This window comes from Salvia splendens, chromosome 13 (genome assembly GCF_004379255.2).
Source record: "Salvia splendens isolate huo1 chromosome 13, SspV2, whole genome shotgun sequence".
Classification (NCBI taxonomy): domain Eukaryota; kingdom Viridiplantae; phylum Streptophyta; class Magnoliopsida; order Lamiales; family Lamiaceae; genus Salvia; species Salvia splendens.
In genome coordinates, this window is record NC_056044.1 from 31,131,782 (window position 1) to 31,155,082 (window position 23,301).

At 39.2% G+C, this 23,301-nt stretch overlaps 2 protein-coding genes and 1 long non-coding RNA gene across 3 annotated transcripts; 2 read left to right on the forward strand and 1 right to left on the reverse strand.

The window, feature by feature from the left end:
* Positions 1-1,165: 1,165 nt before the first annotated feature.
* Positions 1,166-11,111, forward strand: LOC121759927 (transmembrane protein 87B-like). Its single transcript, XM_042155505.1, has 5 exons — positions 1,166-1,663; positions 8,323-9,256; positions 9,777-9,872; positions 10,176-10,312; positions 10,825-11,111. The coding sequence occupies exons 1-5, from the start codon at positions 1,389-1,391 to the stop codon at positions 10,997-10,999; spliced, it is 1,617 nt and encodes a 538-aa protein (XP_042011439.1). The 5' UTR covers positions 1,166-1,388; the 3' UTR covers positions 11,000-11,111.
* Positions 11,112-11,595: 484 nt separating this feature from the next.
* On the forward strand, positions 11,596-12,246 carry LOC121761481. Its single transcript, XR_006042000.1, has 2 exons — positions 11,596-11,796; positions 11,870-12,246. It is a non-coding gene; the product is annotated as an uncharacterized LOC121761481 (long non-coding RNA).
* A 1,505-nt stretch (positions 12,247-13,751) lies between these two features.
* On the reverse strand, positions 13,752-18,408 carry LOC121762644 (aminoacyl tRNA synthase complex-interacting multifunctional protein 1-like). Its single transcript, XM_042158603.1, has 12 exons — positions 18,219-18,408; positions 18,005-18,079; positions 17,744-17,917; positions 17,400-17,465; positions 16,656-16,721; positions 15,839-15,964; positions 15,399-15,547; positions 14,990-15,080; positions 14,829-14,897; positions 14,461-14,552; positions 14,220-14,283; positions 13,752-14,021 (listed from the first exon to the last, which is right to left on the reverse strand). The coding sequence occupies exons 1-12, from the start codon at positions 18,288-18,290 to the stop codon at positions 13,917-13,919; spliced, it is 1,149 nt and encodes a 382-aa protein (XP_042014537.1). The 5' UTR covers positions 18,291-18,408; the 3' UTR covers positions 13,752-13,916.
* Between the last annotated feature and the right edge of the window lie 4,893 nt (positions 18,409-23,301).

Here is a 23,301-nt window from a genome sequence, read left to right on the forward strand (position 1 = left end):
ACTCATTTAAATTTTTGTTTTTTTTCTCAATGTTTTATGATGTAGCGATAAAACCTTCTTCGAAAAGTATTTTAACAATATTTACGGTAAAATTAGTAGATGCAAACAACTCTTTTTCTATCCATATCAACATTTCGTGTAGAGGTTACCATTTGAACATAAATTTCATTATAATTTGGCATTGGCTATTCTTGATTTGATTAAAGGACATCAATTTCAATATTGGATTTTTCAATTGCAAGAGATCGAGAATCCTCAGGGCATCCATTTTCCAGCCTGGGACGGTCCCGGTGACGCAGTTGTGTCCCGGGGGTCCGTCCCGTCCCAGCATTATGCGTGCCCGGGCCGCCGCTGCCGAGTCCCGACCCGGCGTTGGAGGTGCTTCGGGCCGGACCGCAACCCCAATTTCTGATATTTTTTAGTTTGGAAGAGGAAGAAGAGAGGGAGGCACATCGGAAGAGGGAGTGATTTTTTTTTTATGTTTTCAATTTTTTTTTAAATTTATGCTAGTATAATTTATAATTATAACTATATGTTTGGAAATTTTTTATTTTCGAATTAAAAATAAATTTCTCGTGTTATAATTGCTCGACGTTTTCAATTTTTATAAGCAAAATATGTTTGAGTTGTGAATAGTGCAATTTAATAGTTGTGGTTTGGGATAGAGTCTGCAGGTTAGAGGAGTTGTGGTCTGAGACTCAAATTTAGGGTATGATGACGTGGAGGGGACTTGTGGCCTGAATTGGGGACGGGGTTGGGGACGCTCTCACCAGTCCGATCCCGGACTTTCTTTGCAACATATTTGACTTTCCAGCCACAGTTATTTAGGTGGTATTCCGAGATTGAAGATCTCGAATTCCATTGAGAGCACGAAAGAAAGGGTTCCTATCAACTTGTTCCGACCACCTTAATCCTGACGATGGTTTCATTAGATATCACACAAGTAAAAGTAAACAAGAGTAAATTGTGACTTATAGCAAAAATAACTAATTCACAATCGAGAGGATTCAAGATTGTGAAGTTAGTAGATAAAATATAGTAATAATAAAAGTGGATAGTACTCTTTTTTAAATAAATGGGAGTAGTTTACTTTTCTTATACCTATTGTCTACGTAGTTTGGTCTCAATTCGCACTATTAATACAATCAATAATAAAAGTAGCGTTAATAAAAATAACACTCTTCAGTAGCTTGAATACTCATAGAGATCTTCGTCTTCTTCCTCCATCCTCTGCAAATTCCTAAATTTTCCCTTTTTTCTGTGTATTGTTTCTACATATTTCGCATTTAATTCTCTCATACTAATTCCTATTTCATTTTTCCATTTCCTTTTAAAAATCGCCTATCGAGAAAGAGAGAGAGTTGGAAAAGGGGGGAGAGAGGGGGGAAATGGTGTTAAGAGGAGGCATTCAGTGCGATCTACTGTTGGCCATTGGAAGAAAAATACCAATGATTTTTGTGCTGTTGCTGCTGATTTTAGTGAGTGAAAACGGAGTGAGAGCGTCGATCCACGAGTATAAGAATGAAGCTTTCATCCCTCGCTTCAATTCCTTCTTCTTTCACGGTGGCAGTGAAGGGCTCTATGCTTCTAAGGTTCTCGACCCTCCCAAAAATACGCCCACTGATGATAATAATAAACCCCTCAATGGAAAATCATTTATCAGGTGGGCACTGTGCAAATTGAGTGTGAAAACACTGCACTAATTTGGGACCTTATTTTTTGGTTTTTGTGTTGACATTTTTGTTTAGAGAGATCTTATAGAGTTTTGTTACTAAGTATTTCATTAATTATTTGGTCACAATTAGAGAAGACATGGATGGAATGGTTTATCTTATCTTTTGTTCTTGACTGTGTTATGAACTTGTGGTATATATAGGGAGAGCTCTGTTGGTTCAAAGTGCCTATGTTTCTCAATTTCTGTTTCGAAGGGGTACACTGAGTTTTAAGGAATATAGGTTCACTATTGCATAACTACCGATTATTGTGGCGTGATAATAAGTTAAGACCAAAAACTCGTGGATGATCGATGTATAATGTAATAATCAGTCCGGTCCAAGGGAAATACTATGGAACACATGTTTAATCTAAATTTTGTCTCTTAAGCTGAACTAGGCTAAAAACTTTCTCAGCTGTCGAGTCTTTTGCTGCAAATTTGACTGCAGGGAGGGGCATATGATCACCTGCATGTTATGTAACTTATGTCTTCTGGGCCAAAGCACTCCTTGCTTATTGAGCTAAATCATGATGCTTAATGAACTTTTCTATGAGCCCGATTTGTTTTTTTTGTAGTTGCTTAGCTTCTAATGGTTTATAAGTTGCTTGCCTGAAATGTTGATAATGCCTGTAATAATGGAGTGCTCATTTCAGTTGGAAGAAGCTCGGCTAGAAAGGAGTTCGGTAAGCTCGGCTTACCGAGCTGGAACTAGCCTGGAACTAGCCGAGAAGAAGAAGGCAGAAGTCGGTAAGCTCAGCGGTAAGGAAGCTCGGTAAGGAAGCTCGGTAAGGAAGCTCGGCGTTGAGCTGGAATGAGCCGAGAAGGAAGAGTTCGGTTGTAAGCCGAGAAGGAGTTCGGTTGTAAGCCGAGGAAGGAGTTCGGTCTTGAACCGAGAAGGTAGAAGCAACCTAGCCGAACTAGCCGTTGGAGCAGCAGTTAGTTAGCTGAGATGTAGCGGTTATTCTTCTTGCTTTCTTGATTCTTCTTGTAGTTAGTTAGTAGCAGTTGCTACTTGATTATAGAGCTTTAAATAGCTCACCGTGTATGTAGTTTAGAGAGGAGTTTTAATCAATAAAGAGTTTTCCAGTTTTCTCTCCAAGTTTATCATCTTCAATACTCAAAGTGTGAGTGTGTGTGTTTTCTGCATTGTGTGATCTCATACAACAGTGAGTGTGTGTGTGATCTTATTGAGTGTGTGAAAGCCTTGTGTGCACGAATCCTAACAAGTGGCGCCGTCTGTGGGAAAGGGATATTGAAGCTGATTTGCAGAGGATCAAACGGTTTCAGAGATGGCAGCAAGGCTTGATGCAGAAAAGTTCACAGGCAAGAATGATTATGGCCTGTGGAAGATGAAGATGAAGGCGGTTTTAATTCAACAAGGCTTGGCGGCAGTTCTTGCAAAACCAGAGGAGAAAGGAAAGGCTCCAGTGCTTGATGAAAAAGCTCAGGCAAAGATGGAGGAAATGCAGCTCAAGGCACACTCTGCAGTGATTCTGTGCCTTGGAGATAAGGTCTTGAGGGAAGTTCAAGAAGCCAAGACTGCGGTGGAGATCTTGGACAAGTTAGATGAAGTTTACTTGGCCAAATCCTTGGCTAACCGGCTGTATCTCAAGAAGAGGCTGTATGCCTATAGTTTTTCTGGAGATAGGTCCATCATTGAGCAGCTAGAAGAGTTCAACAAGATCATTGATGACCTGGGATCTGTTGATGTCAAGATCTCAGATGAGGATAAGGCCATTCTCACATTGAATGCCTTGCCTAGCTCGTATGACCAGCTAAGTGATGCAATTATCTATGGAAGAGATAAACCTATCACCTATGCAGAAGTCTATTCAGCCTTGATGGCCAAAGAACTCCAGAAGACAGCCAACAGAGGCTCTGCAAGCTCCAATGTTCAAGCTGCAGAGGCCTTGAATGTGAAGAAGTTCAAGAAGCAGAACTTCAAGAAGAAGTTTGAGGGCCCTAAACCCTCAAGTTCTGATGCTCAGAAGGAAACCAGAGCTTGCTATTGGTGCAAGAAACCTGGACATTTGAAGAAAGATTGTCATGCATGGAAGAGAAAGATGGCCTCTGAGGGACACAATCAATCTGATTGTGTGGAGAGTGCTGATCCCCCGGCTCAACTCATGAATATCAGTGATAGTGGGGTCAGTCATAGGTGGATAATGGACTCGGGGTGCAGCTTCCATATGTGCCCAAATAGAAGCTGGTTTCATGATCTTCAAGAAGCATCGGGTACGGTTGTTCTTGGTAATAATCACATTTGTCAGATCAAAGGAATAGGGAAGGTAAAGCTAAGCCTACAAGATGGCTCTATAAAGATCCTAACTGGGGTGAGGTATATTCCAGAAGTAAAGAGGAACCTCATCTCATTGGGAATGCTGGAACAGAAAGGGTTCACCATATTGATGAGTCAAGGAAAATTGTTTGTGAAATCTGGAGATGCAGTGATGATGGAGGCTGACAGAGAGCATATTCTCTATTATCTGAAGGCTAAGGCTGTTGATGGAGAAAGCAATGCAGTGTCAGATGATTCCATAATGCTATGGCACAAGAGATTGGGCCACCCAGCCGAAGGAAGCTTGAAAGAACTCATCAAGAAGGGTCTGATCTCTGGAGATTTCAACAAGATGGACCCCTGTGAGCAATGTATACTTGGAAAGGCTAAGAAGGCACCCTATCCTACAGGTATTCACTCTTCTACAGCCCCTTTAGACTACATACATAGTGATCTTTGGGGGCCTTCACCGGTGTGTTCAATTGGTGGAGGAAAGTATTATCTAGCTATCATTGATGACTATACAAGAAAGTTGTGGGTATATATTCTTAAAGAAAAATCTGAAACACTCACAAAGTTCAAGATATGGTGTAAGGAGGTTGAGCTAGAGAAGGGTAGAAGTGTTAAATGCTTAAGGACAGACAATGGCCTAGAATTCTTGTCTGCTGAGTTTGATCTGTTTTGTAAAGAGAAGGGTATGAAGAGGCACCGGACTGTTCCTGGTAATCCTCAGCAAAATGGTGTTGTGGAAAGGATGAATAGGACAATCCTAGAGAGGGTGAGGTGCCTACTTCTTGGGTCTGGTTTGAGCAGCAGATTCTGGGGTGAGGCTGTGTATACAGCAGCCTATCTCATCAATAAATGCCCATCTACTGCCCTGAAATCTGAAACTCCTGATTACATGTGGTATGGAGCTCATAGTGACTACTCAAAATACAAGGTGTTTGGGTGTGTGGCCTATGCTCATGCTAGGCAAAGTAAGCTTGAAGCTAGGGCTCTGAAATGTATCTTGCTGGGGTATCAGAGGGGTGTTAAGGGGTATAGGCTCTGGTGTATTGAGCCCGGTAAGCAGAAGGTCTTGGTGAGTAGGGATGTGGTGTTCTTGGAGGATCAGATGTCATACCTGAAAGATAAGCTAGACTCCAGTGAAGATGAGGGTGATTTCTTCAAGGTGGAGCCTGTGGGGGTTGGCCTAGGAGCAGGTGGAGTTATTGACTCAGGGAGTGAGTCTGATTCAGATAAAGAAGAGGCTCCAACTCAGGGCAACCAGGCTGGTGAGTCTATATCAGACTCTATCAGAGACTATCAGCTTGCAAGGGACAGAGTTAGAAGAGAAACAAGGCCACCAACAAAGTTCTCTGATGTTGTGTATTATGCTCTGTGTGCAGCTGAAGGTATTGATGGTGCAGATCCACTCACATATAAAGAAGCTATGCAGAGTAAAGATAGAGAAAGATGGATTGAAGCCATGAATGAGGAAATAGAGTCTTTACTCAAGAACAAAACATGGATTTTGGTGGAAAAATCCAAGCTGAATACAGATGGAAAGGAGGGGAAGCTGATCAGTTGCAAGTGGTTGTTTAAAAAGAAGGTAGAAACCACTGATAAAGACAGAATCAGGTTCAAGGCAAGGCTGGTGGCTAGAGGCTTTACACAGCAGGAGGGAATCGATTTCAATGAAGTGTTTGCACCTGTTGTGAAGCACACTTCGATTAGGATTCTATTGGCTGTGGTGAATCAGCTTGACTGGGAGCTACAACAGCTTGATGTGAAGACAGCCTTCCTCAATGGAGATCTAGAGGAAACTATCTTCATGGAACAGCCAGAGGGCTATGTGAAGATTGGAGAAGAAGGCAAGGTGTGCCTGTTACAGAAAAGTCTTTATGGACTTAAGCAAAGTCCTAGACAGTGGAATAAGAAGTTTGATGCACAGATGAAGAAGATTGGCTTCTCCAAGTCAGAATATGATGATTGCATCTACATCAAGAAGGCAGGCAGGACTCCCGTTGCCTACCTATTACTCTATGTGGATGATATGCTACTTGCATGGCCTTCTATGACAGAAATTCAGAAAGTTAAACAAGATCTGAAGTCAAGCTTTGAAATGAAGGATCTAGGAGAGTCAAGGAAGATCCTAGGCATACATATTCAGAGAGATAGAGGCTGCAAGAAGCTGTGGATGCTGCAAACTTACTATATTGAGAAAGTTTTGCAGAGATTCAAAATGGAAAATGCAAAAGCTGCATCAACTCCTCTGTCCCAGAGCTTTAAGCTATCAAAGGAACAAGCCCCTAAAACTAAGCAAGAGGCTGATGAGATGGAGGCTATCCCTTATGCTAGTGTGATTGGAAGTGTTATGTACACTATGATTTGTACAAGACCAGATTTGGCTCATGCTATCTCAGTGACTAGCAGATACATGGCAGACCCGGGGAAGGAGCATTGGAATGCTCTTAAGTGGATACTGAGGTACATGAAGTCAACTAAGGACTGGGGGATTGTGTTCAATGGCTGGGAAGGTGAATCTGAGGAGGTTGTGCAGGGCTATTGTGATGCAGACTATGCTGCAAACCTGGACAACAGAAAGTCCCAAACAGGTTATCTTTTCACCATGTTTGGAACTGTAATCAGCTGGAAGTCAGGGTTGCAAAGTGTTGTTGCTCTCTCAACAACAGAATCAGAGTATATAGCTCTCACTGCAGCTGTACAGGAGAGTTTTTGGATTCAGGGAGTGATTTCTGATTTTGGTTTTGACCAAAAGACAATGGTGATTCATTGTGACAGCAGCTCAGCTATGTGCTTGGCTAAACATCCGGGTTTTCATGAAAGGAGCAAGCACATAGATATAAAGTTGCATTTCATTAGAGATGAGATTGAAAAGGGGAGAGTGAAGGTGATTAAGATTAACACCTTGCACAATCCGGCTGACATGCTAACAAAGTCTCTAGGTAGAGACAAGTTTGATCATTGCAAGAAATTGATCAATGTTTGTGCAAGAACTGAGATGAGCCCTCAGGTGGAGAATTGTAATAATGGAGTGCTCATTTCAGTTGGAAGAAGCTCGGCTAGAAAGGAGTTCGGTAAGCTCGGCTTACCGAGCTGGAACTAGCCTGGAACTAGCCGAGAAGAAGAAGGCAGAAGTCGGTAAGCTCAGCGGTAAGGAAGCTCGGTAAGGAAGCTCGGTAAGGAAGCTCGGCGTTGAGCTGGAATGAGCCGAGAAGGAAGAGTTCGGTTGTAAGCCGAGAAGGAGTTCGGTTGTAAGCCGAGGAAGGAGTTCGGTCTTGAACCGAGGAAGGAGTTCGGTCTTGAACCGAGAAGGTAGAAGCAACCTAGCCGAACTAGCCGTTGGAGCAGCAGTTAGTTAGCTGAGATGTAGCGGTTATTCTTCTTGCTTTCTTGATTCTTCTTGTAGTTAGTTAGTAGCAGTTGCTACTTGATTATAGAGCTTTAAATAGCTCACCGTGTATGTAGTTTAGAGAGGAGTTTTAATCAATAAAGAGTTTTCCAGTTTTCTCTCCAAGTTTATCATCTTCAATACTCAAAGTGTGAGTGTGTGTGTTTTCTGCATTGTGTGATCTCATACAACAGTGAGTGTGTGTGTGATCTTATTGAGTGTGTGAAAGCCTTGTGTGCACGAATCCTAACAATGCCGACCAGACGATAAATTTAGATTGACCTGTCTCATCTGTCCTCAAAATGTGAATCAGCATGCATCAGTTGAGAATGAACTAGGTTTTTTGGAATACAAAGATTGGCAAAATCTGGAGTTTCCATTACTTTCTAGAGTTATTTGATAGGGCGTATGCTATGCTGCATTCCTCTTAACAAAAAGATGTAGATTTCGTTACAAGCTAATTAGTGCTTACTGTGCTGTTTGCATAATAATGTGACATGTAGGTTGTGAGTCTCTATGAATCCTAAACCCAGCATCAAGTAGTGGTTCCATTACAACCTTGTTATCACCAATTGTGTAAGTTATAGTAGTAGTTAATATTGAAATTCCTACTGCCTAGTGTAGTAGTGTGTTGTTGTTTTTCATTTGTGTTAGTCTTTTCCATCTTCACATTATCGCTATTCGTCTGAGCAATAAATTAAAGATTCTAATTGTGTGGATGAATTTGTTGGATACCAATGTTGTCTACAAACAAAATTTTACTACTACTTGTACAGCTCAATTTATTCCACGCTGTCAATGCAAACATCCATGTGGGTGTCTATTGAGTTTCCTACTAAGTTAGTGGAATGAAGTTTTATGGTGATATCAGGCACGGTTCTTTTTGTTTGTTGTCTAAAAAAGTTTTAACTGTCACTTTATTCTATCCTGTTTTAGGTTTGAATCTGTCACGTTTAGGAGACCTACAGAGGTTGCCCAAAAGCAGAACGATTATCAGCAGAGTACTGGAGTGGTAGAGGCGATTATAGTTGAGGTTAAAGACAGTGATAAGATAGGAAGAGCGTATATGAACTCCAACGCAATATGTTGCAATCGTACACTTGCGAAGGAAGGGGTCTGCAAGGTTGGTGAGGTCATTATCCGTAATTCTCCTGATAACCCTGAGTGGCCAAAGAGGCTTCAGGTTTCATTCGAGGGCGTCAATGAAGAGGCTAAGATGGACATCCAAACTGTTGAGATTAACAAAATTGGTATGTACTTCCTATATTTTGTGGTCTGTGACCCAGAGCTGAAGGGCACATTAATCAGTGGAAGAACTGTCTGGAGAAACCCAGAAGGTTATCTGCCTGGGAAAATGGCACCAATGATGACATTTTATGGTTTTATGTCCCTTGCGTATCTTATTCTTGGTCTCTTGTGGTTTCTGCGGTTTGTACAACAGTGGAAAGACATAATTCAACTGCATTACCAAATCACCGCTGTGATTGGTCTAGGAATGTGTGAAATGGCTCTTTGGTACTTTGAATATGCAAACTTCAATGCAACTGGCAGCAGACCGATTGGGATTACACTATGGGCAGTTACATTCACTGCTATAAAGAAAACAGTCTCCCGCCTTCTGCTGCTCGTGGTGTCAATGGGTTATGGTGTTATGAGACCAACCTTAGGAGGAATAACTGCCAAAGTAACTCTTCTCGGCATGGTTTATTTCATGGCATCAGAAGCGCTGGAGCTTGTTGAACACTTAGGAAATATCAATGACTTTGCTGGAAAAACCAGGCTCTTTTTGGTACTACCAGTAGCACTTCTAGATGCATGCTTTATCGTTTGGATATTTTCATCATTATCCAAAACATTGGAGAAGCTCCAGGTTATTTTCTGTCTTCCTTTGTCAAATACGAGAACCATTTTAAAAATCTTCTTTCAAGGTTGTTGTTTTACTGTTAGTGGGAAGGATGTAGCAGTATACCTTGACCCTTTACAATTGATGAATGAGTAATTTTTGTATCTTACCCCGATATGTGAAATAATACATGTGAACCAATTGGTGTTTCGAGGATTATGCGTTTTTACCTGATCCTCGTGCCTGTAGAAATTAGGTTCTATTTAGAATGTCTGGGTTTTCCAATTTATGTGAAATTTAGAATCATCATTAAAATGTACCTGCTCAAAAACTACTTGGTATACCATGTTGATTACCGTTCTCTTACATGTTGTGTCGGAATTTTGCTAGCCCTTTTTATTCTAGATATAGAAAAACACAAAGTGCTTAGATATTCTTTATACTTATTTTATATTAGTGTGATTTGTCAGGAACCCCTGCTTTATATCTCAAAGTATTTACTCACTCATAACTACTTAATAAAGTTTAACTCTGTGTTTGGGATCAGATACGGAGAAGCATGGCAAAGCTTGAGCTTTATAGAAAGTTCACCAATTCTCTGGCAATATCCATTCTGCTCTCAGTAGCTTGGATTGGCTACGAGGTAATTCTACACCCCTAGTATATATTTGCCCAAACTTTCTATCTTTTGCTTAGCTGCTGGTCGGTGTTTCTTACTTATATAGCTGTATCATCCCACAAACTTGACACAATGTGATTTGTGAGGGGGAATGGCTGTGGGTTTTACTATAAAATAACATTAAGCTGCCCCTTTCTGTTAGCCCTCAGTTTCAACAAGAAGCTCTATCTACGATCTTAGATACTGACAGCAAAAGAATTATAGAAGTTCCTTGCATTTGTTTCTGTGCTTAATTGCAAAAAATTGACATGACTTTTTGCTTGTCAGTTGTATTTTAATGCCAGTGACCCCCTTAGTGAATCGTGGCGAAGAGCGTGGATTATCCCAGCTTTCTGGACTTTGCTTGCCTTCATCTTGCTGGTAGTCATATGCATCCTTTTCGCCCCTTCTAATAACCCTACCAGGTAACTTTTATATACTCTTGTGGGCTTTCCAACTCTAATTCAATTGATTCCATCAATGTCACTTTCTTCCATAATGATAATGAAATTTATCCTGATTTGTTGACTGGCATTTGTAGTGCAGGCATGGAATTTGATAGTTGACTTATAACATGACTAACTATTATAGTTGCATTTATGATTTCAAATAATCTGGGATTAATATATTTGGCCGTGTTGTCAATTAGTTGGTCGCTTCTTACAAAGAAACCAAACTTCAAGTTTTGCTAATGTGTCAAGTTTTGTGAGTCCGACTAAGTTGTTCGACCCAGTGATGCCACATGCAGTAACTTCACAACTGCAAGAACTTGTGCATCATTTAACCAAATGTCTAAAAGGCAATCTGGCTGAATCATATGTTGAGTTGACACTCTTGATCAGTTCACAAAAGTAGGCCAAGGCTTGGAAGCTATTGAACAGTTGAATTGATTACATGATTGTGATCTAATCTCTGTGAACCAATTGAATTCTTGTAGGTATGCACATGAGACTGGTGAAGACGAAGAAGAAGGCATATCACTGACCGGTGCTGGAGTCGTAGTGGGTGGAGAGTTGGCATCGAAAGTTGAAAGGAAAGAAAGGAAGGCGTCGATCACATCGGATCATGTTTTCGGTTTAGGGGAAGATGTTGAGGAAGACAAAAGAGAATGATGATGGCAGCTTATGGTTATATGTGCATATACCTACAACAAAACATCCACTCTCTGTAAACACTACTCAGCTAACTGAATTTATACAATCTAATAAACTTTGCAAACAAAAATTCCTTATCTTGTTTTTTTTTCCTGGAAGTTTATAATGCGTCTTTTCTGTCAACCAAAAATGTGGAGTAAAACAGTGAGAGATTTTTTTTTTTGGTAATTACCAAGGGTATCCACTGATGGAGGCAGTGATTATTCTCTGCGTTGATTTGTAGGCACTTCAATGGGTGGGACAACTGTCCCAAGGATTTAAGACTACTCCATGCCCAAAGGCAGGAATGATGGGTTATTTTTTGATAAATACACAAACTTAATAATTTTTAGTTTTCTCTCCAACTTTTATTTTTGAATATAAATACATGGAATTTTGATTCTCTTTGATTTTTTCCATGAAATTACCTTTTCTTTAAATGGAAGCTGACGTGTTCGTTAGCCAATCAATTATAACTGCTTGACCCAAAAAATGGAGTTATTAATAAATTAAGCTCTATTTTTCTTTCCCATCATATCAACTAGTCAACTACTTCTATACTAAGATTTATAATTTCTCATTCCACTAAATTTAAGACAAAACAAGTAGGAGTGTTCATTAGTAATAGTGGCCCAATTCACGCGTCTCGAATTTTATATACAAATAATATATTTCCACGTTTTCATTTACACTAGTTTTCACATGAATCCCATAAAAATGTTGATCTAGATCTACAAGAACTTCACAAGGAAAATAGCTGACTTTGAGAAAACTAGGTAAGTTCATACTACTTTTTCTCTCATGTTTCTAAACAAAATGAGTTTATTGCTATTGTTTTGTGATGGTTAGGTTGATTTTGAAGCAAAAATGGGACATCACCATCACCACCACCACCACCACCACGGCCACGATAATCCACTGGTGGCTTGTTGCTGCTGCCCTTGCATCCTAGTTGCATCCGTGTTCAAAATGATCGGACGGTGCGTGTTCGTCGCATGCTATCCTTTGCTGCAGTGCTTCGGTTTCGATGAACACGGCCACCACCACGGCCATCACCAACATTTTTACTGATTATCTTTACTATGTTGATGTTTAAGAATTAAGATGATGTTTGCTATACCATATTTCATATTGATTATTTTAGGTTTATGAAAGTGTTCTTTGTTTGATTGTGGAGAAAACAAAAGAGTTCACTTGTTTCCATCACTTAATTATTTGTTTCTTTACTTGTTTCTGGCATTCTTGTGTTTGTACCTACCAAAATATAATTAGAATTTGAGCTTTTGGTAGGTAAGGTCACCAACTAATAGTTTCTCAATTTGTGTGTTTGTTTATGTTATCACTATAATCTATCAACTATGCAAACAAAATCATCACTTCTATGGTAAAATAGAAAACAAAATAGATAATAGTATAACTTTTTGGACATCAAAGATTTGAAAAAATTAGGACTTGGTTTATACAAACATGTATATGGGGGGCATTTGAACTACTCTGCCTACCACACTACTACTATTTGATGCTTCCGTTACGAATGGAGGACGAGCACGATCCAGAAGAAGTCATGAACGGGATACCATCAAACGTCGCGACACCCTTTACATCGGTGAAAAGATTCTGCACGCACAAGAACGTTATAGAAAGTTGGGTGAAATTGTTGAATGGGAACAAAGAAAGAGAAGCCCTAGTATCTGTATTTCTAGTACAGATACTAGAAAAGAGAGGCCTTGCTTTATCTGAACATGAAAAGCGCTTCTACAGCCACAAACGTCGGAAAATCATCAGAAAACCAGGTAAACGAACAACTTCAACAAACATCCAGGCTCCAGCAATCGTTATTCTAGTAACGCTATCAATGCAAAACCTTCTCAGTTCTTATGTATTCTCTCTGCTCACTAGCTAACAGATCATCATCGATACGATATCCTTAATACCGGCCTCAGTCAATGAACACGCACAATAAGGAGAAAGCATACCACAAAGGAGTGTAATTTCGCGTAGAGAAAGACATCGGCAAGGCATGGTTTGAGTCCATCGCCTAGTAAAACGGACCTCGTAGCCCACTCTTCGTCCAACTCCTCAAGCGCCTTGAGCTGCACATCATCAGCATGTGGATTCTTGAAGAAAGGAGCAAAATCTAACCATTTCAGTACCTGCCACCACCAAATTACAACTTTCAATTTACAGAAAACGTTGATTCTTGAAAGAACCTCATTAATGCTTGAAAATTGAAATACCACATTTGTCATTTGATTCAATATCCCATCATTACCTATGGACTCTGCAAGAATCAGTGGGAACACAACTCACAATTAATGCCTCAAAATCTCCTTTTTCATTAAATACCTCTGAAATTTTAAAGGAAAGAATGAATACACGATTTGGAATCAAAATTGAAAATTGAAGGGTTACTAGTTTAGCTAAGAGCTTGTTGATCACATTGAGCATATCGAGCATTGAATTATCCAAAATCATCCGATGCCATAACTTGCAGAAACTGAATCTCCAAGTGTTTCTACTGCAGCTGATGAAAGCAGTTTCTTCTATGGTTCTTGAATTCTTGAAATTTGGCGCTTCTTTAAAATGGGGGGAAATTAAATGGAAATGCTTCTTTTATTTATAGTTTATTGTAAGGGCTTGTTTGTTTTGCTAAAAGGAATTGAGAGAAACAAACAAGAAACTTAATTGTTTAAATACACTAGAATCACCACTTCTAATTTTAAGGGTAAAGTAGAAAACAAAATAGTCAATAGTATATAACATTTAGACAAAGATTTGAACAACACAGCATCAAACAAGGCCTGCAGAATAGGACTTGGTTTATACAAAGCATTTCAACAACTCTGTCCTACCACACTAGCAATGCTGTGTCTAATGATTCTGGAGAGTAGGATCACTATTTGATGCTTCCGCTGGGAATGGAGGACGAACACGGTCCAGAAGAAGTCATGAATGGGATACCTTTGAACGTAGCAACACCCTTTTCATCGGTGAAAAGATTCTGCACCCCACAAGAATGTTATAGAAAGTTCAGTGAAATTGCTCAATGGAGCACAGAAAGAGAGGCCCTAGTATTTGTATTTCTAGTACAAGAACAGATCATAATGTGATACTAAGGTAGCAGAATTTGCACGTATTAAATCTCATCAATTATTTTGTGTAAGTATACGCTGTAATAGAACCAATGGGGATAACATACCGGAGTTATCTTGTCCAACTGCTTCTTTTTGGGGTTCAACACCTCCTCTGGCTTGCCGTCAAGTCTGGGTACAAGATTTCCTCTAGTTAATATATATGATCATGTCGAATAAATCAAAGAAATAGCTAGACCGGGAACAACAGAGGCAATGGAGAATGTTTGACAGCGAAGGTTAAAATTTAGATGGAACATTTAAGGCAGAAATTGAAAGATAATCAGCCCTAATAGTGATCGACATTACCCAGAAAATGTAACACATTCTCCAACTTTAGCACCATCTGGAGCAATAAGAGGCTCTACGACTGTGTGATCTTTATTTGAAGCACACAAGACCTGCAGGTTAGACGCAATGAGATATAACAAATTGCAGACAACAATGCCCAACAAGCTGAAATCAACTTAGAACTTATAACAGAATAATGAATCTCTGGTAAACTAGAAAAGAGCACAGGCATAAAGTATGAGCTAAGACAACATCCATGCATACAGTACTACCATTGAGTGTGACAATGGCACAAATGACATAAACCGAGTGGCATTGAGTAGGAAACAGCAATAAATGAGAAGGGCACAGAAACACGTGGAGAGCAATAAGATGAAGAAGTATACCAGTCCCTCAGACATCACATCTCGTAACTTCCCTGGTTTTACATTTGTTATAAGCACCACCCGGCGGTTCTGGGCGAAGCAATACAGTAGACAGATGAGTTGAAAACAAAGAGCAGCTCACTTTACATTTAGAAGGACCAAAGTTATGTAATGTTTCCTACCGTTAATTCTTCAGGGGTGCAGAACTTTGCTAGGCCACTAACAACTTGACGACATTTTGCTTCTCCAACATCTATCTCCTCAACCAACAAACTGAATTACATACAAAATCACAGAGAACAGTTTTTATTTGGGACCTCAAAACCCAGAGGAAAATACTAATTCCTTTTTAAAGCCAAATAATTTGTGGAAGGAAAAAAAGAAAGAGGAGCAAGAAAAGCATTGGTGAATCAATTATACAAACAAACCTTTAAGAAATGTAAAGATCAAAACCCACTTAAGGTCTATTGAAATAATATTTTTCATGCTTTGAACAGACTGGATACAGCAAATAAATTCATTTGACATGTACAAACAACTCCCAAAAGAGCTTGAGGCATACTTAATTTGTGAGACAAGCAGTCATCTTACCTGTCAGCTGATGGATGTTTCCATGCTTTACGAATGTGGCCAATCTGGATTTTCAGCAAACTAACGCTAAGTTCTTCATCTTTTTTCTCCACCTCTTTTTCGGGAAGTTTCTTCTTTACTTGGCTAGCCTGACTCTCTTCAACTTTTTTCTTTTGTTTGTAGAAGAAATAAAGGAGCGATATTCAATGTGCAGTACTAATATTGATGGTACTTCATATAATATCAAATTCCAAAAGTTTTCAAGTAAGAAATTAAGAATCTCAATTAAAATGCTTTTCAGAAGCTGAACATAAGTATAAGCTTTTGTTCTTTACTCTACAACAAGATGAGTAGCTCTAGACTTGCACCCATATCATCATGATGGGAGTTGCTTCGCTTATATGAATTCATATATTTAAGATTCCAAAGCATGAAAGCACATATGAAGTATAAGTGCTTACAGTATCAGCAGTCTTCTTTACTTTAGGGACAGTCTCTGACTTTCCAGCCTCTTTCGTCTCTTGGACGGTTTTCTTTGGAGTGGAATCTTCGACCGTTTTTACAGGTTTTGAAACAGGTTTTGAAACCTGCAGAAGGTTGTTCGGAAATAAATGCATCAATCTTCAAGCTGATGCTTGTTTGCCAGAGTTAATCAACATAAATCAGGTAATAACTTCAAATAATGGTATGCCAAAATGCTGCCAGCAAGGAAAACCAACAGCGTACTAGGCTAACAGGAAATGGTTAATCAGCAAACATGAGAATGGATGCCGTCTCTGGCATGCCAAAGCCAAAGTTGTTAAGGGGACTCTATTTTCATATTTTACTGTGACCCCTCTCTGAATTTTATGGTCTCTTCAGCAGGAACACACAATCGCTGATTGGAAATTCACAAGTCTCATTGTGATATTACAAACAATCCAGTTGCCTACCTCTCACTCCATGCTACATTCTTCTGAGTTTATCATATTACTGTACCTAGAGCTTAAATTTTAAAATAATACTAGTATATTAAGTTCTGAATGTAGTTGATTGATTCAGTCTTGACAGTAAATAGAAATGTGATAATAGCGTAAAAATTTCCACTAATGATGTCGACCCATATCCCCCACCCCATCCTCCCAATTCCGAATTTATCCAGCTGCCTTCATACAGTAGACAAATTTCCTTACCGATACATTCGGCAACAAATAAGTATCTTTATATGTAACTATGAAACCAAGTAGTATATTAATTTGCAAGAATCCAAAAAAATGTAAATGGCTTTAAATTACTCACAGGGGGCACAAATTCAGCATTCTCTACAACAATCTTATCCAATATTGGAGCAATATCGTCCTGATTCTGCACTTCAAAAAACCCAATCATCAGTGAAACTGCATAGTGTGGTGTGATGCAATCTATCTAGTTTGCATGGATCTTATACTTCTATATTTTAAGCACCTACAAAGTGACAGTGTACAATGAAAAGCAGCTGATGCAGCACATTCAATGTTATCAAATAGCGGATATGGCGGCGCCATGGCGCTATGGCATGACATTCGGTGGTGGAAACGCCATAGCACCATGTCGCTGCCCTAGCATCGCCATATCCGACATTTGACAACATTGCGTGTCTACTGCATTTAGGAATAGGGCATTATGAAAGAAACACGATGGTTAGAGTGGTTTATTAATTGTTTAAAGTATTTTAGATGTTATATTTTTAATATTGAATTTTTGAATTATATATAAATATATAAGTATTATTTTATTTATTTAATTTTTGACCGCCATATCCGCCATACTAATACGCCATATCCCTGTGGCGGTTTTTAGGCAAACCGCCATAAGCCGCCATACGAGATTGATAACACTGAGCACATTAAAAAAGACTTAATTTTTAACAGATTTTGGTTATGTTTTTTTACTATTATAGAAAGAACACATTATTGATATTTCTTGCATATCAGATTTCTCAGAAAGAGATTTGAACTTCAAAGAAAATGCAAAACCTATGTTTACAAGATAGACTTTTCTTACCTGGATGTAATCAACCCACCTCAACAAATGTGGCAATCTTGATTTATCTGAACTTGAAAGGCGATTCTAGAAACACAAGCAATGGAAAAGCATCAGAAAATTAGGTAAAAGAACAGCTTGAACAATTTTCCCCAGCCAATTCTATAATCCAATGAGCATAATTAGCATCACTCTATTATCTCTCAGCAATCTTATTTCAAGCAGCGCTATCTGTGTAAAACATTCTCGATTCGTCTGTATTCTCTCTGCTCGCTAGTTAATACAATACGTTATCGACAATTAAGCAGGTATATGCTATCTCACGCACAATTCTACATAGTGGCACCATCATGGAAAAAGCATACCACAGATGAATGCGCCGTGGCATAGAGATACACATCAGCAACAGATAGTTTGAGTCCATCGCCAAGTATTACAGACTTCGTAAGCAACTCTTCATTCAACTCCTCAAGCGCCTTGAGCTGCACATCAGCAGTTGGATTCTTGGAGAAAGGAGCAAATCCTAACCATTTCAGTATCTGCCACCACCAATTACAACTTTCAATTTACAGAAAACGTTGATTCTTAGAAAGAAACATGCACAAAAACATTAATGCTTGAAATACCTCATTTTTCTTGGGATGCACTTCCCCATCATTTGACGAGCCCAACAGCTTCTCCACGTCACTAACCAATGGACTCTGCAATAATCAGTGAAAGCACAACTAACAATTAATGCTAAATCCCTTTTTTTCGTTAAAAAACTCTTGCAACACTGAAATTTGAAAGGAAATAGTGAAATACACAATTCGAAATTAAAATTAAAAATTGAAATGTTACATCTTTAGCTCCGAGCTTATATATCACAGTGAGCATATCGCGCATTGCAGCATCCGTTGTTGGCGATGCCATAACTTCGTTTCCTTTGCAGAAAAATTGAATCTTCAAGGGTTTCAACTGGCAAGTGATGAAAATTGAGCACTCAAAGTTTCTTCTAGGGTTCTTCCTGAATTCTAATGGGATGGTATGAATTGGGCCATAGCCCATTTTCTACTTTTATTTGTTTTATAATTTATTTCACTTTAATTTTCTAAAATGATGACGTCACTATCCGATTTCATTTTGATGCCATTTGATTTTAATTTTGTTGAGTAATTTCGTTATCATATTACTACCATTTGGAACTATCTCAATCATCAATTGACTATTAACGACAGCACAAACATACACACAATATACATTATCTAATATAATTAAAAGGTCTAAATAGGAGTAATAAAATTAATAAGCGGATCAGATAGGAAATATTTTACCCCTACAATTAAATTATGTATGGTCTTGAATGTTCCCCGCGAATTTATCTTAATTATGGAGTACATATATATTTATACCATTATAGTTTGAATTCATTGCTAATCTTGACTAGATTTATAGATAAATCACCATATAAGAAAATGGCATTTGGATGATTATGTTCCACTTATAAAATGAAAAAGGAAGTGTCGTTTCATTAATTAAGTAGAATTTGCATCAATATGACCACACCACATGCTACTAATTTTATGTATAAAATTCTTAAGGTGTTTGAACATCTTTTACAAAATCCAGGGCAATTTCGTCTATATAATTTTGTCGGATATTTTAACCTAAAGTAAAACATTATTTGTAATTACTTTTAAAGAAAAAATATTTTTATGAAAATGCTAAAATAATACTATAATAGGATGGATATAGGAGGAGAAAGCAAAATCTTACTCCTATTTAACTTACAACTATTTTGGAAAAATCATTATATATTACTAATAAAAAATGATTAATATCGTGTTATTGAAAATTGGAAGGATTTGCATTTACTTTAATACTCTTTTTGGCAGATATTTTCAAGAAAGAATTCAGAAGAGGAAATAAGCTATAAAAAGAAAATTTTCTGCTGCCTATTAATTGAAATTAGAATTCACTCTATGCATGCACCAGCTGTCGATCTCATATCAGATATGGTCATATGGTTGTGGCTCAAGTGGTGTTCAGGTATTCATCGTTCTCACCAAGATCTTAGAGCATCCACAACCGTGCTCTTGCCAGCGAGCACGGTTATGGGCCCGGCCCCACTTTTTCTGCCTGCTCTCTGACAAGAGCACAACACCCACAGCTGTGCTCTTCCACAAGGACGAGCACAATTCAATTTAAAATTCAATTAAACAAAAACATTTCCATAATATGAAAATTCATTAAAAAAACCGAAATAACATTACAAATTACAAATAAATTTAAAAAGACATAATTAAAATCCTAAAAATTAAAAATTACATAATTAAAATCCTAAAATTAAAAAAACCACTACTCGTTGCCGAATTTCGCCCATATGTGTTTGATTGGGTCTTCTTGTAGCTCAATGTGGGTTCGGGTATCGCGCATTGTGTGCCTTGTCTCGACCCTCTGGCCCACCGTCGTATGCACACCTCGGCGTGGGGGATACCTCGCGGTTGAGCTTCTGGCTTCATCCTCGTCGTAGAAGCTAGCCGTCCTCGGTCCTTCGTCGGCTATAATCATCTTGTATAAAATAATACACGTGAACATGATGTCGGCGATATTATTCACGTACCACAGCCGAGCCGGGGCCTTCACAATGTTGAATCGGGCTTGAAGGACCCCGAAGGCTCTTTCGACGTCTTTCCGCGCGGACTCTTGATGCTGCGCAAAAAGAACTCGTCTCGGGTCGTGCGGGTTGCTGAGCGTCTTCACGAAAGTCGACCACCTTGGGTAGATACCATCGGCGAGATAGTAACCCATGTGGTATGTATTTCCGTTGATGGTGAAGTCGATCGCCGGTGCTACACCATTCATCACATCATTGAAGAGTGGTGAAGAATAGAGCACGCTCAAGTCGTTGTTGGATCCGACAACGCCGAAATATGTATGCCAAATCCATAGGCGGTAGTCGGCGACCGCCTCAAGGATAAGTGTTGGGCCGCTGCCTTTGTGACCGCTTAAGTGTTGCCCCCTCCAAGCAGTCGAGAAATTCTTCCACCTCCAATGCATGCAGTCAATGCTGCCAAGCATTCCGGGAAAGCCATGGACTGATTCGTGAAGACGAAGCAACCTTTGGCAATCATCGGTGGTGGGTACCCGAAGGAATTCATCACCGAAGGCTGAACGAACGCCATCGCAAAAATTTTTTAGACAAAGGATTCCAGTGGACTCACCGATATGCAAATACTCGTCGAAGAGGTCGGCCGTTTGCCCAGTAGCGAGTTGTCGGATGGCACACGTACACTTCTGCAACGACGTGATACTTTGCCGGTCGGTTGCATCTGGACCTGTTTGGAAGAATTCAGCACGTGCGGACAATGTGTTGACAATTCGCATAAACAAGCGCTTTGACATGCGAAAACGGCGCCTGAAGTAATCTGCCGGAAACCGTGCCTGGTCGGCAAAATAGTCGGCAACGAGCCTTTCGTGGGCTCCCTCCCGGTCACGATGGATGTAGCGGCGAGTTGATCTAGTTCGTTGAGGAGGAGGAGCGGGGGTATTCGCCGCGACATATGCTTCGTAAGCGGCACGATGTTGTTCGTAGTATTCTTGTTCTTCGCGCTCCGCTTCCGCCATAAGATGGGTGAAATCCATTTGAGGTTTTGAGTGAGAGATGAAGGTGTAGATAGTTTGTATGAGAATGATGAATGAGAGATGATTTGAAGTGATAAATGGATGATGAATGTGTGTATTTATAGATGATTTTGGGGAAAAATAAAATAAAAAAATTCAAAAAAATTCAGAAAATGAGAAAAAAAAACGGCCATATTTTTGGGATTCGGAAAATATTTTTTTTATCGATTTTTAAAATTAAATACCGAATTTTTAATTAAAAAATATATTCATAGCCGTTGCCCAATCGCTGCTCGTCACGTCGCCTGCTCGCTGACACGGACGTGCTCGATGCAGCGAGCAGCGCCGTGCCAGCGGCGCGAGCGCAGCGGCGGCGGGTCTCGTTCTTGCCGGCGGCACGGACGGACGGACGCCGTCCATCGTCCGTACGTCCACCGTTGTGCATGCTCTTAAGCTCATGATTTTTCAAAATGGTAGCACTGTACTAGTAAGCATGCTATAATTAAACCTATGTGTAGTCTGTGCAATGACATAGAAATTAAATCACCATCTCAAATGATAAAGATTAATAGCTGTAATTAAGCAGATAACTAAACAAAATAGGAGTATGTAAGAAGCCCACAAAATGTAAAAAAAAAAGGCTGATGTTAGAAAAATTCGTGTTGTAGCCATTCAACCTTTTCAACATATTTCTAGAAAATTTAAATCATGTTTTAGAAATTTATATATTTTTTTAATAAATTTGAAGTTTTTAATTTATTTATCTATATTAATAAAAATTTAATATATAATTTGTATATTTAATATAAAATTGAAAGTTATTTTTGTAGTTATCTATATTATAAAAATAATCAATAAAGTGGTGAATTAGGAGTCAAATAAATATAGGAGGTTGTGCTTGTTTGTTTGGGTTGGGGGCTATGGTTATGGGTTGGGTTTGAAGGCTGTGGTTGTTGGGTGGGGTTTGAATGCACTTGTTGTTGATTATTGTTGATTGTGGTTTGAATGCATTGGTTGTTAGTTGGGTGGGAGTATGTTTGTGTGGGTTGGAGGTTGTGTGCATTAGTTATTGCTGATATGGGGTTGTTCCCTATGATTGTTGTTGCTCATATATGTGTTGATATTGAGATGATGCTAATTGTGTTGCAGCTAACTGATCTGTTCCATGTGATACTCAATTGAATGTGTTGGGAATGTTGACCTCATCCCTATGATGATTTGTTGTGTCTTGCTTTTACTGATATGTATTGATTACTAAGCCACCCCTCCTGTTAGGTTAGGAGGCTTATTTGTGAGTTGATATAAACACCAATATCTGAGGGAAAATGTTTCATAAACCATACACATTCATTAAAAAAGCCACCCCTTTACATGATTATGAGGCTGTTTTGTTAGTTAGGCAGCCTTAGAAGCCACCCCATACACATGTATGGTTTGGAGGCTGCCTTATGATGACAAGTTTATGAGGGATTAGGATTTTAGAAGCCACCCCTACACATGTAGATTTGGAGGCTTTACAAAAGATGACAAAAAACAGTTGATAGCATAAGCCACACCTAATCTTGAGGCTTCCACACCCAACTGTCAAAAAATGCTTCCTACTTACTGAACTTAGAAGCCTACAGCTCTACCGATACCTGAGATGTCATATGATGTGTTTACATCATTTTTTGGCTGTTGGAGGTATGCTACTGCAGCCTTCACAATCTGTTCTTCAACCTCCAAAGTGTTTGGAAGTATCCCCAACCTTGATAACCTCTCTTTGTTCATGTGTGCAGTTTTGTAGCCATTTCCCCCTTAGACCTTCCATATCTATGTTAAACAACCCTGGAGAGTCAGAAAAACATTGTTGAGTGTTTGTGCACTTAGTTCTTCAAAAGATCTTTGCACATTACTCAACAACTCATCCATTCCCCTAGACAATTAGTCATCTTGTATAGACTGGATGGCTCTGAAAAAACCTAAATCCAACACATTACAGTCAGGGGAATTAGCTGGTTGGCAAATGATATGGAATTTGAACCCATCTGTGTTTGCAATTGACTGAAATTCAGCATCATTGTGCATTATATGAGGTCTGGCATTGTCTTGTTGAATGAATATCTCCTTGCTTATATTCTCTGGCCATTTAGCCTTGATTGCTGGTATGATCTGCATCATTGTTGCTTGTGTGAGGTCTGGAGTATAGTGATGTGTTACAGTGGGAAAAAATGGAATAAAAAACAGTGTACCTTCTCTCATGACTTCATTGTTCACTGATTGAATGTGCTTGGTCTCCAAGGTGCCTCTTGGTCTCCAAGGTGCCTCTTGGTCTGTTCTT

Coding starts and splice junctions, on each gene's coding strand:
- LOC121759927 (XM_042155505.1), top strand. CDS start 1,389: ATGGTGTTAAGAGGAGGCATTCAGTGCGATCTACTGTTGGCCATTGGA. Junction 9,257..9,776: donor AAACATTGGAGAAGCTCCAG/GTTATTTTCTGT, acceptor GTTTGGGATCAG/ATACGGAGAAGCATGGCAAA. Junction 10,313..10,824: donor CCTTCTAATAACCCTACCAG/GTAACTTTTATA, acceptor GAATTCTTGTAG/GTATGCACATGAGACTGGTG.
- LOC121762644 (XM_042158603.1), bottom strand. CDS start 18,290: ATGGCATCGCCAACAACGGATGCTGCAATGCGCGATATGCTCACTGTG. Junction 18,080..18,218: donor ATAAGCTCGGAGCTAAAGAT/GTAACATTTCAA, acceptor TGATTATTGCAG/AGTCCATTGGTTAGTGACGT. Junction 15,965..16,655: donor ATGCTGAATTTGTGCCCCCT/GTGAGTAATTTA, acceptor AACCTTCTGCAG/GTTTCAAAACCTGTTTCAAA.